The sequence below is a fragment of the Stegastes partitus genome, unplaced genomic scaffold (genome assembly GCF_000690725.1).
Source record: "Stegastes partitus isolate 25-593 unplaced genomic scaffold, Stegastes_partitus-1.0.2 Scaffold2551, whole genome shotgun sequence".
In the NCBI taxonomy this organism is placed as follows: Eukaryota; Metazoa; Chordata; class Actinopteri; family Pomacentridae; genus Stegastes; species Stegastes partitus.
This window is the reverse complement of record NW_007580282.1, coordinates 57,063-73,657: the sequence shown is the minus strand read 5'-3', so window position 1 is coordinate 73,657 and position 16,595 is coordinate 57,063. Positions and strand designations below refer to the sequence as shown.

The 16,595-nt window shown below is 41.9% G+C and overlaps 1 protein-coding gene across 2 annotated transcripts; it reads left to right on the top strand.

The window, feature by feature from the left end:
* The first annotated feature begins 2,426 nt into the window (after window positions 1-2,426).
* Window positions 2,427-16,032, top strand: elf2b (E74-like factor 2b (ets domain transcription factor)). 2 transcript variants are annotated; one of them, XM_008305574.1, is made up of 10 exons: window positions 2,427-2,481; window positions 3,132-3,272; window positions 3,388-3,640; window positions 10,312-10,425; window positions 11,342-11,530; window positions 11,929-12,015; window positions 12,125-12,320; window positions 12,522-12,935; window positions 13,070-13,247; window positions 13,876-16,032. In XM_008305574.1, the coding sequence occupies exons 2-10, from the start codon at window positions 3,198-3,200 to the stop codon at window positions 14,476-14,478; spliced, it is 2,109 nt and encodes a 702-aa protein (XP_008303796.1). In that variant the 5' UTR covers window positions 2,427-2,481; window positions 3,132-3,197; the 3' UTR covers window positions 14,479-16,032. The 2 variants fall into 2 exon arrangements, with proteins under 2 accessions (XP_008303796.1, XP_008303797.1); XM_008305575.1 differs by lacking the exons at window positions 2,427-2,481; window positions 3,132-3,272; window positions 3,388-3,640 and adding an exon at window positions 7,546-7,904.
* The last annotated feature ends 563 nt before the right edge of the window (window positions 16,033-16,595 follow it).

Here is a 16,595-nt window from a genome sequence, read left to right as displayed (position 1 = left end):
GTGTACCTGTAGTTTACTCCTCTGTGCTCTGTTTAGGTCTGTAATTTAACTTCAGAAAAGAAACCAGTGGAATGCAGTGTGTCTGCTCTGTCCTGATGTCCGGAGACTTGTTGGGACGCCAGATACCTTTTTTTGTGAGACCTGTGGATGTTTCACATAGTGGCTCTGTGAACTCACTGCACATCTGAATTCGCTGAGCCTTTTCAAAATGGTGCGTACAGTTCTGTCGGTTGGTTTCTGCTGTATGATATTGAATAATTGAACAGGAGGAATTTCCAACGGAGCCGATAGCATGTTGGTCTCAGTAGCAGAGGGAACACCAGCACAGCATGGTTCATCCATTATACAGCAGTCAGAGTAACTGAGCATGTCTTCATGTCCTCATACACACCATCTCAGAGGCTGGTGCAGTAGGTCTGCACAAAATTATAAACCCCCTGGATCATGCGTGGATTTAACATTTTCCTCTGGGTGTTCTGAAATATGGTGCGACATGTATACTGAAAAATCTGAGAAATTGAAGCATCAAACAGAAATAATGATTTTTAAATTCTTTGTCTGTACAGAAGGATTTGAAGAATTTAGTTTGGGATTGTCTTTAAGCAGGGCTCTTATCTGGAGAAGTAAGAAGATGTGCTGTGGCTGATAAAGAGAACCGAGACTGTTTTCATAATCAACAAACTGGTTTGTACACATTATATTTAAATTAAAGTAGTTCAGAATCACTAACTAAGAGCCTGTATTGCAGCTCTGAATTAGTCAGGTCTATCTCCAAAATGTACAACACTGTAGGGTTTTAGCCACAATATTTATATTAGTTGGGTTCAGTTCCATAACTGATCATTCCATTGTGTATATATTTATTATTATACTAGTTTGGTTAATCCTCAGAATTATCAACACTGTACAGTCTCAGCCTTACTCGGGTATAATCTGTAATGTTTAGTCCCATTAAGTTACTTTACTTTTTAATCTTTTTAACTGAACTGCTGTAGCGTTTGTTGTCTTGATCTTGTTTGTGTCGCATGTTTGTGATCTTAGTTGTTTATAGAATTTGGTTCCATCATTCGTCTGATTTCATATTTGTTACAGGATAAAGCACTTTGTAACTTTGTTTTCGATTGGTGTTATACAAATATGATTAATATTAATAATATTGTGCTTCATGGGGTTTTTCATTTTTTTTAGTTTTTAGCTTTTTTGCGCATTTAAAATGTGTTGGAACTTACAGAAGTCCACCCCAAACGAAGGTATTCTCTCCCATAGAAAACATCGCTTCTGACCTGCCTGATGCGTCTCGTTTGAAGTTTTAATAGCTTTTCCTCCGGTAGAGTCACTTGGTTCTCTCTGCCTACACTCACAGATCTGAGGTAGCAATATCTGACCACTGTTGCCTTGTTTTCGTCGGGCCAGATGCAGGACAGCCAACATTTACTCTTTTTCTACTGGTTCATCTGTGGACTAGTTTACCGATTAGTCCAATATTCAAACAATACATTTTCCTCCAAAAAAGCAAAGTGACCATTTAATTTCATTTAGTTTTGTTTTACTTTGACAAACTGCGTGTCACTGTATAATGCACCACAGCACAACATGCAAACAAAGCTTAATATTAAAACTTAAATCTGTTGTGTGAAACTAGCAACTTCCACATGATGAAAATAAATCTGAATAAGTAAAAATACTATTATTTAGGTCAGAAGTGCAAGTCTAAAAGAAATCTGAGTTTCTATTAAACCCTTTAACAAAATAAAAAAGTTCAGTCTGTCTGTAAAACAAAGTGCATCATAGACACAATGGATGTTTTTGGAGCACAGAGCAGCTAAAGCAACTCCGTCTCTCCCTATTGAGTAATATTTCTCTGGCTTTGGTAGTGAGTTTCTTTTCCATTTCAGCTGTAGGTCTTTAAAAAGTGAGCAAACTAAGAGTGGGTGGAGCTTGAGTTTAAACAGCATCAACCAATTTGCGTTTATTTCTGTGTCTGTGCTCCGGTTTTCCCTTTGTCTTATATCGTATTGTTGCCCCGCAGAGCAGCCCAGAACAGGAACTGAGAGCCCTGTGGTTCTTAGCAACTGTTACCATGGCTTCAGTCCACCCTGCCTCGATCTTCCACTGGACACTGTGTTTGTGTCTGAGGGAAGGACTTGGCCTGGTGTCAGTGCATTTCTTCCTGTAATAGCAGACAGGCACTTCCTGCAAGCCGAAGGCAGAAGGGAGGAGATGAAAGAGATGAGATCTCTGCCTTTAATGAGACCTCGGCTCACAGTTTGGACAGATGGAGGAAGGTGTAGTTCAGTGTCGGTCGGACTGCTTTCATTTTCTAAAGAGTTGTTCCGATTGTCGAACGTGAGCAGTAAGAGATTTGCCGGCCCTTTAGCAAAACCTTTTTTTTTTTAATTTTTAGTCAAGCAGCTGGTATTAAATGCTTACTTTTGTGCCTAAAGTTGGTGAGAAGACTGACACCCCTCTCATGTCTGTAAGGTAAATATGTAACTCCAGCCTGTTGGCTTAGCCGAGCAAAAAGCATCTGCATAGCAGGGACCAGCTAGCCTGCCGCCGCCCAGAGCTAACCAAATCCAGCTATCAGCAGCTCTAAAGCTCACTTATCACTGAATACATAACCAACAGGAATATGTTTGAAAAATACTGAATGACTTGTATAACCACAGGGAAAATGCATCCTGTTGCATGAGAGGATAACAGTACAGGGTCAGCGAGACAGAAGCCTCCATGAATTTAACTCTGTGTACGGTGTAAAAGAGCATGTGTAAAGTCAACCAGAACTGTGGTGCAAATTGTGCAGATTCTGGTAATGTAGGAATAAATGCAGTTATTGCCAATAAACACAGGTTTATTGACTCTTTATACACATGAGGTAAACGGACGATGGCGCAACGGTGCAGAGAGCAACGTTTCTGGAGTGATATGTTTGCAGGTATCTAATATAAAGTATATGAAGTGGTTCAGAGTCGTGGATTCACTCACAGTTGTTCCTGTGATAAAATACCGATTGAATTGTTCATCACAGTGATTATGTGCAGCAAATATCGAATCTGGTAATCTGCTGTTGCTGCAATACGGACTTTATTGTTTGTTTCTTACAGTTTGGTTTACCATCTTGTTTTTTCCAGGCGTCTGGCCAGAGAAGCTGTGGCGAGCCACAGACTGTGAATGCTGATTCCAGAGGAGCATGAGTCATGACCTCGGTGGTTCTGGTCGACACTGGTGGGACAGTGGTGGAGTATGTAACAGCTGAGGAGGATCCACAGCAGGTGTGTTGGGAACAAGCTCAAGAAAAAGTAACACTGGAACTGCAGCTCACAATAAAATATCACATTTTTTGTTCAAATCTATCCGTCTCGAATTCTTTCTGGCTTTCTCCATCAGGACGGAGAGTGCGAGGTGGATCTGGAGCTGGAAGGAGAGGTGGAGGATGAGTGTGAAGCTGAGGAGGCCTGTGAAGACACACAGGAAAGGGAGGAGGCTGATGACTACCCAGCAGTTATAGTTGAAGAGCTGCCTGGCGCCAGCCTGGCCGAGGAGCAGGGTTACTCAGCCCAGGTGGTGGTGTATGAAAATGAGGCCTATCTCATGCAGGAAGTGGCCGATGAGCAGGAGGTGGAGACAGAAGGGGAAGCAGGTGAGGCACAAATATTCCTGATTTTGTAAGACGTCTTATTTTTATACCACCAAATGACTGGTGATGATCAGACAGTCTCTGCTGCAAGACAGAGCACAGAACTTACCGCTCAGAACAGTAAACTTTGGTTGTTTAAAAGGTAATTCTGGTTTATTTCAACCTGGTATATTTATGTGACTATCGTAGCTCAGTGGATCAAGCTTAATCTCTACTTCCATTGTAGAGGTTCAGGGAAGCAAGGAGTCGTACAAAAAGGTGTTTTAAAGTAAAACCTTTCCTGCAGCTTTCCAAAATATGTGATTTTTACATGAGTCATTCTAAACTGAAGAGATTCAGTAAAAATCAACTGGATGTCTCTTCTGTTCTTGAAAAAGTCTTCAAGAACCAAACCCGACTCCTCCAGTTGCTTTTTACTGAAGCTCTTAGGATTACCATGACTTAAATGACTGAGAATCCAAACAGACATTCATTGTAAACATTTGTACTTGGGTCTGACTGAAAGTAAACACATAAATCAGCCACTTCGAACAACAGTTTAGCTAACTGCATTAAGGATGTCCATCTGGGACGGCTTGCCCGCTGACCTAATCACCTTGCATAAGATCAGCTTGTGTATTCGTCCACATATGCTGTTTGCACATGTGAGGTTGACTTTCTGGAACCTCAGTAGGTAAATGCAAGGGTGGATTACCCTGTGGAGCATTGCAAAGTTAGCATGAGTCACAGTAACCACATCAGTGTGAAATAAATCAGGTTGAAATATACTGAAATTGTCCTTTGAGCATGATGAACAGTTTCTTTCTATCTTCTGGACTTGTGAGGCATTTATATTTATGTCTCTTCTATATAAGGGCTGACTAATATTTTGATGAGCACAGCTTGAAGAGCAATGCAAAGGTTCACATTCACACAGTTGCATATTTTCTGCTGCACTCAGAGTCACACTGGCAAATCTGCTAAAACTTGAAGTTAATTTTTGCCCTGACTGCCTCATACTACTGGGTTCTTGTGAGTTCTCATGAATCTGGATCTAAACACCAGTTTCAAGTGTTGCTTTTGTTCAGTGGTTTGGGTTTCACTGAGTCATATTTGTCACGTGATTCTACCAGCAGCACCAGAGGAAGTCTGGCAAGTCAGGCTGTTGGGTTCACAGACCTCTGTGTCCAGACACTGCCACCTTGTGGTTATTTTTGGACAGTTAACGCCTCATGAAGGTGTCCAGTATTACCTCATTAATCATCAGTTAATCCCCTAGGCTCCTTTCAGACATGCATTCCTTTCCATTAGTCTGATGGAATCTGAATGTGTCGGCTGAATGAGTATCCGGGTCACTTTTCTGTACAAGCTGCGACAGATTTCTTACTCAGTCAAACCTTATAACGTTAACAAGTATTATTTTTAATACATCACAAGACTGAACTGCATGCAGTCATATTTATACTTACACAAGAAACATGCTTCAACTTGTGTGAAGCAGTGTGGTGAAGGATTTTTTTTTCACATTTCAGCACCGATATTGGTACAAAAACATCACAAAGAGCAAAATCACAAAAAATCTTTCACTTCGCCCAACAACTTCAAATCTATTACAAATTGAAATGTCCATAAAAATATAACTTTTACTGTGATTAATACAGAACAGGCCAGAATAATGAGACTCCCCAATAATTAATGCAATCTGGATTATTACAAAACATTAACAGGAGCAGAAATTGAGTTTGTTGCTTCTGTTTGTCATAGACTTCACTCTGAGTTTATTAAATACCTGCAGCATCAGACAGCAGCAGCGTCCATATGAGCATCTCTAAAGTGAGCTGCACGCATTTACTCATGTTGAACAACAGCAGCAACTTCATTAATTACTTGTAGTTCTAAATAATCTCCAATATGGAGACCGGATCAATCAGGATCTTTGGTTATTAGTAGTTAGATTATTGACTAGTCTGTTAGTGAAATTATCATCACACATGGAACGGCTGTTTACTGTAATGTAATGTGTTTATTGGTCATTTGGACAGTTTGATAAATTTGATATTATTTTAGAGTTAGTTTTGTTTATCAGTGCTTTATTATGTGTTATGCACACTTGATGTACTGTCCAATGGCACAACTCAGTCATGGTGGTGGGTATTTCTGAATGAATCTCTGAGGAAGACTTTTGTAAAAGTGTCCTTGTCCTAATGACAGAATGCCATCACATTATCAGACTGATGAAATCAGCAGTGTTAAAGAGCCACTGTCTGCAGAGGGCTTTATTGATGCCAACCACTGTCTCATCCAGTGCAGTGTTCTGAAGTAATCTGAAACAGACTTAAAGTCAGGGGAAATGCCATTGAACTGTCATTCAGACTGCCTCAAATTACAGCTCTGAAAATACATTTTGAATTGGAAACATCTGCAAGCAGCACGAAAAATGTGGAAAAATTACCAGGAAATAAAGCTTTTTTTTCATAATGTTATGTGTTTAGCCTCAAGTAGACAAAGAAACGCTGACATTTAACAAAAAAAAGCAAATGCAACAATTAAAAATAAAGAATTAAAGTTTCCATGTTGGCTTATACTCATGTGGCAGATGCATTTGTCCAAAATGACTTACACAAGTGAATGAAAACGTAGCAGAAAAAGAGCTAGTTGTCGTATAAAGATGTCACATATGCATTTTTTTGCACATCTGTCTAAGTGCTGTTGTATTTCTAAAAAACCCTGGTTGTAAATTGAAGGAGTTAACACATGCATGGTCTTGGTGTGCTTGACTGGCTAATTCACCCAAGAAATTTGAACAACCTAAACATATTTTACAGTATATATTCTGTATTTGTAATTGCTGTTTTGTTAAAGTTGACAGATTAATTAACATTTTTAGACTTTATCATCGAAGCTAAGGAAAAATGTGACTTAGGGAATAATTTACTAATCTTGTCACTTAAATGTCTTCATTTGTTTGAGTGCATTTGGCTTCAACAGAATCCCGGTTATATTTGTTAAACAGGAAAAAAAATACATGTGGTGAAGTCATTCTAAGACGTAGCAGTCAGAATAGCAAACCCCATCATTTATCAGTCAGAAACTGTAACAACACAAAGAATAGTTGAATTTTCAACTTTCTTGTGGTCCTTGAGCTGCTTGTCTGTGACATTATCCATCCATCCATTATCTTTACACCGCTTAATCCTCACGAGGGTCGTGGGAGGCTGGAGCCTAACCCAGCTGACTCAGGGTGAAGGCATGGGACACCCTGGACCGGTCGCCAGTCCATCGCAGGGCCTCTGTGACATTATGTTCAATTATAAAAAATAAAAAAAAATCTAAGCTTAAAATGGTGATTATTCCATCAAAATTACTTTATTATACATGTCATATTTTTAAAAAATTGCCAGAAATAAAGCATTTGCTCGAGCCAGATTCTGTAAAATCTATTTTTTTAAATTCTGTGCTTGTCGGCGTAACTGAAAAGCCACTAGTGACTCTGCTGTATTCAGTTAAACTGCAGGCGTTATTTACACAGAGTAGAAAGGAGACAAATATACATTAAACAACACATTAACAATGTAAAGTATCTAAGTAATAATAAAGTATCTATAACATGTAGAGTATTAGGCCAGTATAGGCAACAGCTGTCAGCACTTGAACACATTTTCTCCATTTTTGTAAAAATGAATAATGAATTTAACTACACTTTTTATGACGATGGCATTATAAGACATTTTTGACTAAGCTATGTGTCTAGCCATGGTTGTGCTGTTTCCATTCAGGAGCAGGATTTTGTGTTGTTGTGAAAAGTGAGGCTGCAGTGACTAAAAATGTTGCAGGAGCAGAAAAAACCCAGAAACTTTTTGGGTTTTAGAGATTTAAATCGAAGAAACAAACAGTTGCACTGATTATTGTTTTTAATTGGAACAGCTTAGATAGACCCTCTTATAATATTGCTTTGCAGCGAGGCTTCTTTGTAAACTGCACCTTTGTTTTTTATTCCGCTCTTGTCCGGTGAGTGTATTTTAAAAACGGTGCAGCCTGGTTTGACGTAGGCACTACGTAACAGAGGGAGGGCGAAGGAAGGATTTCCTGTGTCGGCGGCGGCGGCGGAGGGATACCGCTCTGCCGCTGTGACGCGTCTCGTTGAGATTTTTCCCATTAGCGGCGGAGTGATCTGAGCTTCCCATACAATCCAGTGAGAAGTCAATGTGAATCTGCGGCGAGGGGGAAAACATGGCGACTTCACAGCATGAGGGGCACGCAAACCAGCTCGATCTGCTCATCAGAGCCGGTAACGTATATTTACTTGACCTCGAACCGGGGAAGTTACGTTACAACGCGCCGCTTTTGTTTCTAGCCTCGACCGCTGCGCCTCGGTGCGCGGAGCGGTGTGGTGGAGTAATGGAGGGCAATCAGGAAGTGATCACCTTGGTAGCAACCTGCATGGCGTTGCTACACGGTTAACCAAACGCCGGTTAAACGGGAGGAAAACTTTCCCAGTCTGCGCGGTTAGATAGCTGCCTGCATGAGGCTTGTTTTGCATGTCGGTGCTGTTTTTGTATCGCGGCGGTGTGGTGTTGAATAACGGTTTGCACATCGGCTCTGCACAACCAGGAAGTGTAGAGATGTTGTCTTTGCTACGTCTTTGCCACGCTGTCTGAGTCGGAAGGACATGTGGGTTTATTTTCCCTGGCTTAAATCTGGCACACTGACTCGCATTTATTGTTTATTGCTGTTGTAGCTTCGTTTTGTTTTAGTATTTAGCTGTGACTGCTTTTATTTTGCTCCGTTTGTGTGAATATTCTGCACTGATAGGCTTCACACAGGAGCAGTCCATGAATATTTCAAACTTTAATGTGGTGTTATTGTGATTTTTCAGTGCGAGCAGCTCAGTTTTTACACTCGTGTTGTGATATTTTTGCTCCTCTGTGTCCCTTATCGTGCTGATTGAAACGTGGGACGGCCTGGCTTCACTCGCTTTCTTCCCTGCATTTATTGTGAGCTTCAGGCTTCGGCCGCACCGACTTTCGAATACAGAATTTATGTAATTTCATATAACTGTTCTTTCAAATAAACCTCTTGGTGACAAAACAACGATAATTCAGTTTAAGCGCAAAGTATTTTTGTCCCGTTTCGATGGCGGAAGCATTGTTTATTTGAGGGGGCGTGGCGGCTGTTTGATCGACGTGTCCGTTGGTCCAATAGCCTCCGCGCTGGTGAAAGGCGTCAGCAGGCGTCCAATCAGATCGCACCGGGGGCGGGCTTTTAATATGAGTGTGAGCCAATAGAAGGTAAGGCGGGTGTTGAGTGACAAGAGGATTTGTGTGCTTCTTCGAAGAGAACTGGAGGGAAAGGATGAGGAGTGTAAACACGGAAGTCATCACGGGCTGCACTACTTTTTGTCGGACTTGCTGCTATTCTTGGCGCCGTTACTTAGTAGTATATGTTAATAAAAACATGTTTTCCTAATCTGATGTTATACACTTTCACCTAAATGCTTTTCACATTTTTTGTAAGCTTCTCGATATTTGTGTTTTTACTGATCAATAATCAGGGATAAATTGGTGTGATGCACATTTAGAAAGACTTGAAATGGCCACAGTCTTCATATGTATTTATGTAGGTCAAGCTCAGTTGCAGCTCTTTGACCTTTCGCCTTTTTACGGCACGCCTGGTGTCAAGGACAGCTCAGCAGGCTATAGGATCTCCGCTGTGATGGCTACCAACTTGCCCTGTTTGTTTGTGAGGTGGGACTGAATGAGTGGGACAGTCTAAAGATAGCCCATGTCTCTCCCCTACACAGTGCCCATTGCCTCAGCGAGATAGCCAAACATGGACAGGGCAGGGTGTAACGGGATCTCGTGTTTCCCACCAGTGATTGACAGTAACAGCAGGTGCCCCGGGTTCCTTCTCAGGATCCCACATGGGGCCACGTACAGTTTCTCTCACCGGAGGCTGGATTCCATTTTTGTTGTCTGTCTGTCTCAGCACAGATGAAGAGGTAGTGTTGCTCTTTCTTGCTGCCTGCCACTCATATTTCTTGTGCCAAGTAGGTTTTCACATACAGTAAAGTAGAAAATTAAAAGAAAGATATAAGATTTACAAAAAGCAAGTCAAAGCTGATGGTGTTTAAGTGATACGGCTGCACAGATTGTGCAGGAATGTGCAAATAATTTGCTTGGAAATGTGCAAAATCTCATAGTATGTAGTCCAAGTTTAGGAAAGTAGAGGCATTTTATTGGATTTTCCTTTATTCTTCAGTATCCTTAGATAATCTTAGTATCTTTCAACTTCAAACAAAAGCCAAAGCTGCAGTGTCATAGACTGACTTAATAAATAGTTCAAGTGTTTGACACAAATCATGCTGAGTTTGGATCACACTGAATGTTTTAATGCTGAAAATGTCATACAAGTGGCCCAAAAACAATCAGACTTTTCACTAGGGGGCAGCATGTAGGTGAATGTTCTCCATGCTGGTGTTTTATTTGGAAAATGATTTAGTCGGACATGCAAATACAGATATTATGCCTTTTTATAGAAGTAGATGTGGAGCAGCAAGGTTGAGTGAGGAAGTATCCTTAAGCAGGGTGCTTATTTACCCTGTTGGGTTTATAAAGTGCATTTTTCATGCAACACCACAACTTAATTTTTCTCAATTGAGTATTTGCTAATTGATTGTGTGTATGTGTGTGCTGCAGTGGAGGCTTCTGTTCACGGCACCAGTGTCCACTGTTCGGACAAAACCATCGAAGCTGCAGAGGCTCTTCTACGGATGGATTCGCCCTCCAGCCTCAGGGAGGACCGAAGCCCAGGTAACACACAAAAAACTAGTAATCCTCAATAGACATGCATCTAGGTCAGAACTGCTTCATCTGCATTCAGGGCTGCAACTAACAACTATTTTTTTTATTGTTGAATAATCTACTGATTGTTCAAATAAATAATTGGTTATTTGAATTAGAAGTTGCACAGGTGTTACAGAGTCAGCACATACCTCAAACAAAATCTAACGGTAAAGATTGTTAAGATGCTTATTGTGTAGTTTCGTGATGTAACACGTTTTTTTATGGTTTACATGAACTGCAGCGATACCACTGCAGTTACCCAATACCCAACTTTGTTATATTATGTTGACAAGTTGTTAAACCCGACAGCTGTGAATGAAACATGTGCATAACTTACTGAGGACGCCAGATGTGCTGGGCTACCATTGTTGACTCTGCGGAGCCACAAATGTTCGATGGAACTATCCCACTAAGTTTTAACTTCAGTTTTAAAAAGATCTCTATTTTTGTTTTGAGTGTTCTGTCAGTTTTTCTGTGCTGAGATCAGCAGTGAACTTAGTCTGTATGTCTTCAGACTGTAAGACGGTGGTCTGTGCTTTTATGTGACATCAGACAGCGACTCATTTCACTCCAGTAAACGGAAATGCTTTCATGTCAGAGCGTTCTGAGTCAGCGACAGTAAATTAGCTGGCAACTAATATAGTCGTCACCTACATCAGTTCATTTCACCCCCATCTGTATTACATCAGTGGCATTCTCTGTCATCTTTGCTGTAGGTTGTACACACAGAAAGTTACATAAGCCTTTACAAGTTATCTAAAACCAAAAATTTGCTTTCCTACTTTAAGCCAAACTATTATATTTTAACCAAAAATATGTTAGTCAAATTTCTCCTCAACCGAACTCCAACATTATCTTTTCCTTCTTTGATTTCTCCCTCTAGAAGCTTTTATCCCACCATGCGTAGCGACGCCTGACTTCCTTCATGCTGCCATGCGGCCAGACATGATTGCAGAGACAGAGGTGGAGATATCGACAGAGGACTGCTGCGAGGAGGAGGACGAGGAGATGGTCACCCTGCTGGAAGAGCCAGAGCCAGAACCCGACCACCAGGCTATCAGGAAGAGGCGAGGTAGACGAAAACACACTGTTTCTGTTATGTGAGAAAAGTGACTCTTAAGTACGTAAAGGCTGTGCACAAACCCACATATTGTTTTTAGAACTTTCATTTCATTTAGTTTTCGACCCACTATCATCAACTTCATGGGGGTTGGTTTCGCTATGGAAAAAGGAAAACCGTTCTGAATGTTTCAAAGCAAGTTTTAAATGGAAAACATCTGGAAGCTCTGTGTTCACCCCGCAAGCCAAACCACAAGCCTCAAAGCAAAACCTATAGTTACATAGTTTATTACCCTGAATGATTTTATCCAACAGCACCACCGTGTGGTCAGCTTGTACTGTTGGATGTCACGCTCAGGGATCAGAGGGTGTTAGGCACTAAAGCAGCATCTTTAATGTTTACTTTTGTAGCTGGACGGAAGCCAAAGACACAGCAGACGGCGATACCCAACGGTTCACCAGATCTTGGCATCAAGAGGAAACCAAGAGAAGGAAAAGGTACGTAACAGTCGCAATAATATTAGCTCCCACGCTTTCTTGTATGTGTATTGATTTGATAAAGACGGATCAGTTTTTAGTTGTGCACTAAATTAACGTCTGTTTCCAGCTGGGAACACCACCTACCTTTGGGAGTTCCTGCTGGACCTCCTCCAGGACAAGAACACCTGTCCCAGGTATATCAAGTGGACCCAGAGGGAGAAGGGCATCTTCAAACTGGTTGACTCAAAGGCTGTGTCCAAGCTGTGGGGAAAACACAAGAACAAGCCAGACATGAACTACGAGACCATGGGACGGGCACTAAGGTAAAAAGTCTGACTGAAGGAGATAAATCTGTCTTTTTTTTTTGGGTAGGAATGGTAATGGTTATTGGTTAATTGATTATTGCTGTGAATATTTTAGCAGATTAAAAACATCAGTCAAAGTATGTATTGTAGATTAGCTGTGTTACCTGGTAACGCCTCCAAAGTAGCATCATAATTCTTAATTTTTTTTCTCCCCCTCAGATATTATTATCAGCGCGGCATCCTCGCCAAGGTTGAGGGCCAGCGGCTGGTCTACCAGTTCAAAGAGATGCCCAAAAACATTGTTATCATCGACGACGATAAGGCAGAAATGCCCGCCCCCGAGGATCTGATTGGCTCCGACGCAGCAGCGTCCTACGAGCGTGTACCTCCGCCGTCAGATATGCTGCTTCAGGCCACCGAGCTGTCTTCCACTAAGAAGCCCAACATCTTGCGGGGCGCTAACAGAGCCAACGTAGTCCAGCCTCCAGCTGCAGCAGGCAGCAAGCCAGTGGCAGGAGGTGGAGCGTTGGTGACGGCAGGGGTACCGAGGATAGTGTCGGTTACAGGAGCATCAGATGGGAACCAGCCCCAGCAGTCTCACACAGCTATCATCCCGAACGCCTCAGCGCCCAGGTTAGACTCGTGCAAAGAGATGGACCTTCATTTGGACTTTGAAGGGCATCACTGCTAAAGCAAATGTTGACAATGTGTCCCAGCAGTAAGTACTGACCTCTGACTGTCTGTCTTGTCTTTCCTCTCGTTTACAGGACGGTGCGGGTGGCTATGCAGGTGCCTGTAGTCATGACGACATCGCTGGGTCAAAAGATATCCACAGTTGCTGTGCAGCAGCCAGCGGGAACAACAGGGGCGGCCGGACACACCACCCTCCTCACCAACACCTCTGCTATCGGAGCTGCTGCTGCTAACGCCAACTCACAACAGAAGGTGGGTACATGTGGAAACTAACCCACTGACAAGAACAGGGAGTTTGGGCTACTGCTTTAAGGAGCTTTTGCATTCATTTGAGACTCTATCCCAGTTTACGATAGCTTATATTAAACATTTTTTGCTATGTTGGGGTCAGTAAGTCTCAAGTCATTATCAGGGTGCTCCTTTGCTGAACTCTGACAATGCGCCGTGCTTATCAAAGCAGAAGTTATGGTCTCCTCTGGTTGCTTCAGTATTAAACAGTAAGAGGTAACCAGGTGCTACAGCCAATCTACACCTAAAGTATATACGATCTGGAAAAAAGGTATTGGCAGATACTAATAGATTACTCAGATTGGGAGCAAAAATACATAAAGAAATACTGAGCGGGACATCTCTATGTATTAACAATAGAAAAGTGCTGGAAAAATGTGATAATAATAGTAAATAATCAGATTTTATGTTTTGCTTGCATACTTTGGTCAGTTAAATTGTTATTTGGCATTCTGTGTGGTATTTAAAGGTGATGGTGAACCCGGTAGAACCCTTTACAAGCTTCAGATCAATCGAGGGAATTGTTCAAATGCAACATCCTTGAATTTTAGTCTGCCTTTAACTGTTAATAATTTAGTGTATTCTTGGTTAGGTTGTGATCCAGACTATCCCGACCATGGTCCCCGCCACAGCAGAGAATGGAGACAAGATCACCGTCCAGCTGGCCAAGATCATCACAATCCCAGCCCACCAGTTAGCTCAGTGTCAGCTGCAGACCCCCACAGGCGCAAACAAGCCCGGCGTCGGAGCCTCCCCAGCGGGCATCAGCCTCCTCGGGAGCCCCCTGACGGTCCGGGCCCTGGCGCCTGTCAACGTCGCCCCGGGAACGCAAGTGATGAGGCTTACCGTGCCGTCGCAGACGCAACAACAGACTCTGGTGGTGTCGCAGCCTGGAGGCGTCAGCAGCGGGTCAGGTGTGGTCACTGTATCATCAGCCAATCAGGCGCAGCCTCGCATCATCAGCGGCGTCATCAACGGCTCGGAGCTGTTGATCGGAGGAGCCGGAGGAGTCTCAGTGGAGAAACTGAAGGCAGCAGGAGTCCAGCTCCAGGCTGTGCAGTTGCCGATGACGATGGCCGTCCAGCAGAACCCCAAATCTGTCCAGAACATCAAATCAGAGGCCGTGGACACTGAGGTGGTTATCAAACTGGAAACGCCTGATGTGGCAATAAAGGCAGAAGAGCTGGAATGTTAAAAAACGGCCCTTCTTCTCTGCCAGAGACGGTTAGTTTGTACATTTCTGAAGTCATTTTTACTCTTGTGATAACCAGCAGTAGTCTGTGAGACTTTAAACACTCCTGAAGGCCTGTTTTTAGTCCTGAACCCGTCTTCACACCTTCCCTGTCGCTGCCTAGAACTTTTCTGGACACAGCCGGTCTCCCTCAGAACCACACAGAAACCTCCAGAGTGTCGTGTACGGAGCCCTACAACATAGGAATACACAGACTTCAAAGGGATTTGTTGGGAAAAGCAAAGGGACCAACCTTGATCACTACAATTTATGCCTTCGAAATGGATCGCTGTCACTGACTCCAATCTGGAAAAACCTTGGGGAAAAAAAAACAAACAAGTGAAACACTACAAAAAGAAAACATGGCAAATAATTACAAGCAACCAAAATGTGAACTATTGAATTTCAAAAAAGACACAATGGGGGCAGAGGTGGTTTATCGCAGCTTTTGTAGAGAGCAAATATTTGTGATTTATGCCTCCACACATGTTAAAACCAGCAACTTTTTTAAAAACTTGTATCACTGTGCAGATCAAGTGTGGATGGTGCTACGAGAACCCTTAAAGAGTGGAAGTGGAGCTGTGAAAAGCGCCCACAGGAACGATATCAGACAGAAAATGGTCATGTATGTACATATATATATATCTACTATACAGTTTACGGAGCTAACGTTAACAGAACAGCCTTAGATTTTAATTTTGACTTTCTTTTTCATGTATTGTCTGAACGGTAAGCTGAAATTTGTTTTTGTGTTTTGATACCTTGTACCAAGCACAGTATTATTGAAACTAGGGGGACTAATATTTGTATTATTATTGGTTTCTCCGCCTCTTATCAGGCTGTTATTGCTAATATAGGTTGAATCTTACAGGAAAAACAGCACCATGTTGTAGATCAGCGGCCAGATTGCTTGCGGTGTGTCTCTGGCGTCTCAGAAAACCATCTGACAAAAGGATCCTGGCTATTTCTTTCTTTTTGTTGACAGATGTTTGCTCTGTTCTTCCCAAACCTGCAGTCAGGCTGCATGCACATGCAAAGACATGTGAGCTAAAGCATGCTGCCATGTCTGGAAAAAAAAAGAAAAAAGAATGAGAACATAAATAGGAATGTGTCTAATCTCAGAGTTCAAGAATGAAGTGAACCAAACTTTTTTAATGATTTAAAAAAAAAGATGCGTTGAAAATCAGGAGTTTATGCAAAATGGCTGCGAACATTATTCAACCACTGTGGATTTCAGGTCACTTTACTTCATGCTTAAAACAGAGGGTCAAATTTGCCAGAACAGAGTTTCTGCCATGTTGGCCCTGCCCCTAAAATTCATTATTTTTTTTAATTTTATTTTTTTTTTAAATCTAAAAAGAGGGAAGAGAGGGAGACAGAGAGAGCGAGAGAGGTTTGTGTTCAGACTGAACTGTTTGTATATTCAACATTTGAAGTATATTCTATTTTGTTGTACTCTTGTTTCAAAGTGTATTAAAGTAGATTTTACTGAAATATAAAAAGACATTTGAAACCTGACGTCTGTCGTTCTTAATCATGACTTTTATGTACTTTTTAAATTTGGTCTGGATGTGAACGTGTGTGTGCTAATCATTATACATGACTTGACCTACTTTTCTTTTCGACTAGTTTTTCTGTTTTCTTTGGTTAAACAGTAGCTTCAGATAGCACCCAAGCGGAGCTCACATATAAAACCAAATCTGACAAGCAGTAGTCTCCTTTTTAGGTAGCGATAACATTCAGTGATTTATCAGAATCACGTTGGGTACAGACTGTCTTCAGTTACTTTGCACGTTTTGCTGTACAGTTTGAGATTACCTACGTTTACCAAATCGTGGTGAAATTCAGTTGACCTGTAGCCGACAAGATGCTCACGAAAAACAAGCCTAACCTGGTGCAAATTCTTAGAAAGACAAAAAGGTCATAAATCATCTGTCACCTCCCCTGAGCTGTTTTATGGGACTCCAGCGACTTACACCAAAACACCACTTTTCACTACGTTCAAGGCGTGACAATTTGTGGCCCTTTTATCTTTCGATGCAGGTTTTTAGTTTGGAGATCCATGAAAAACCAAAAATGTA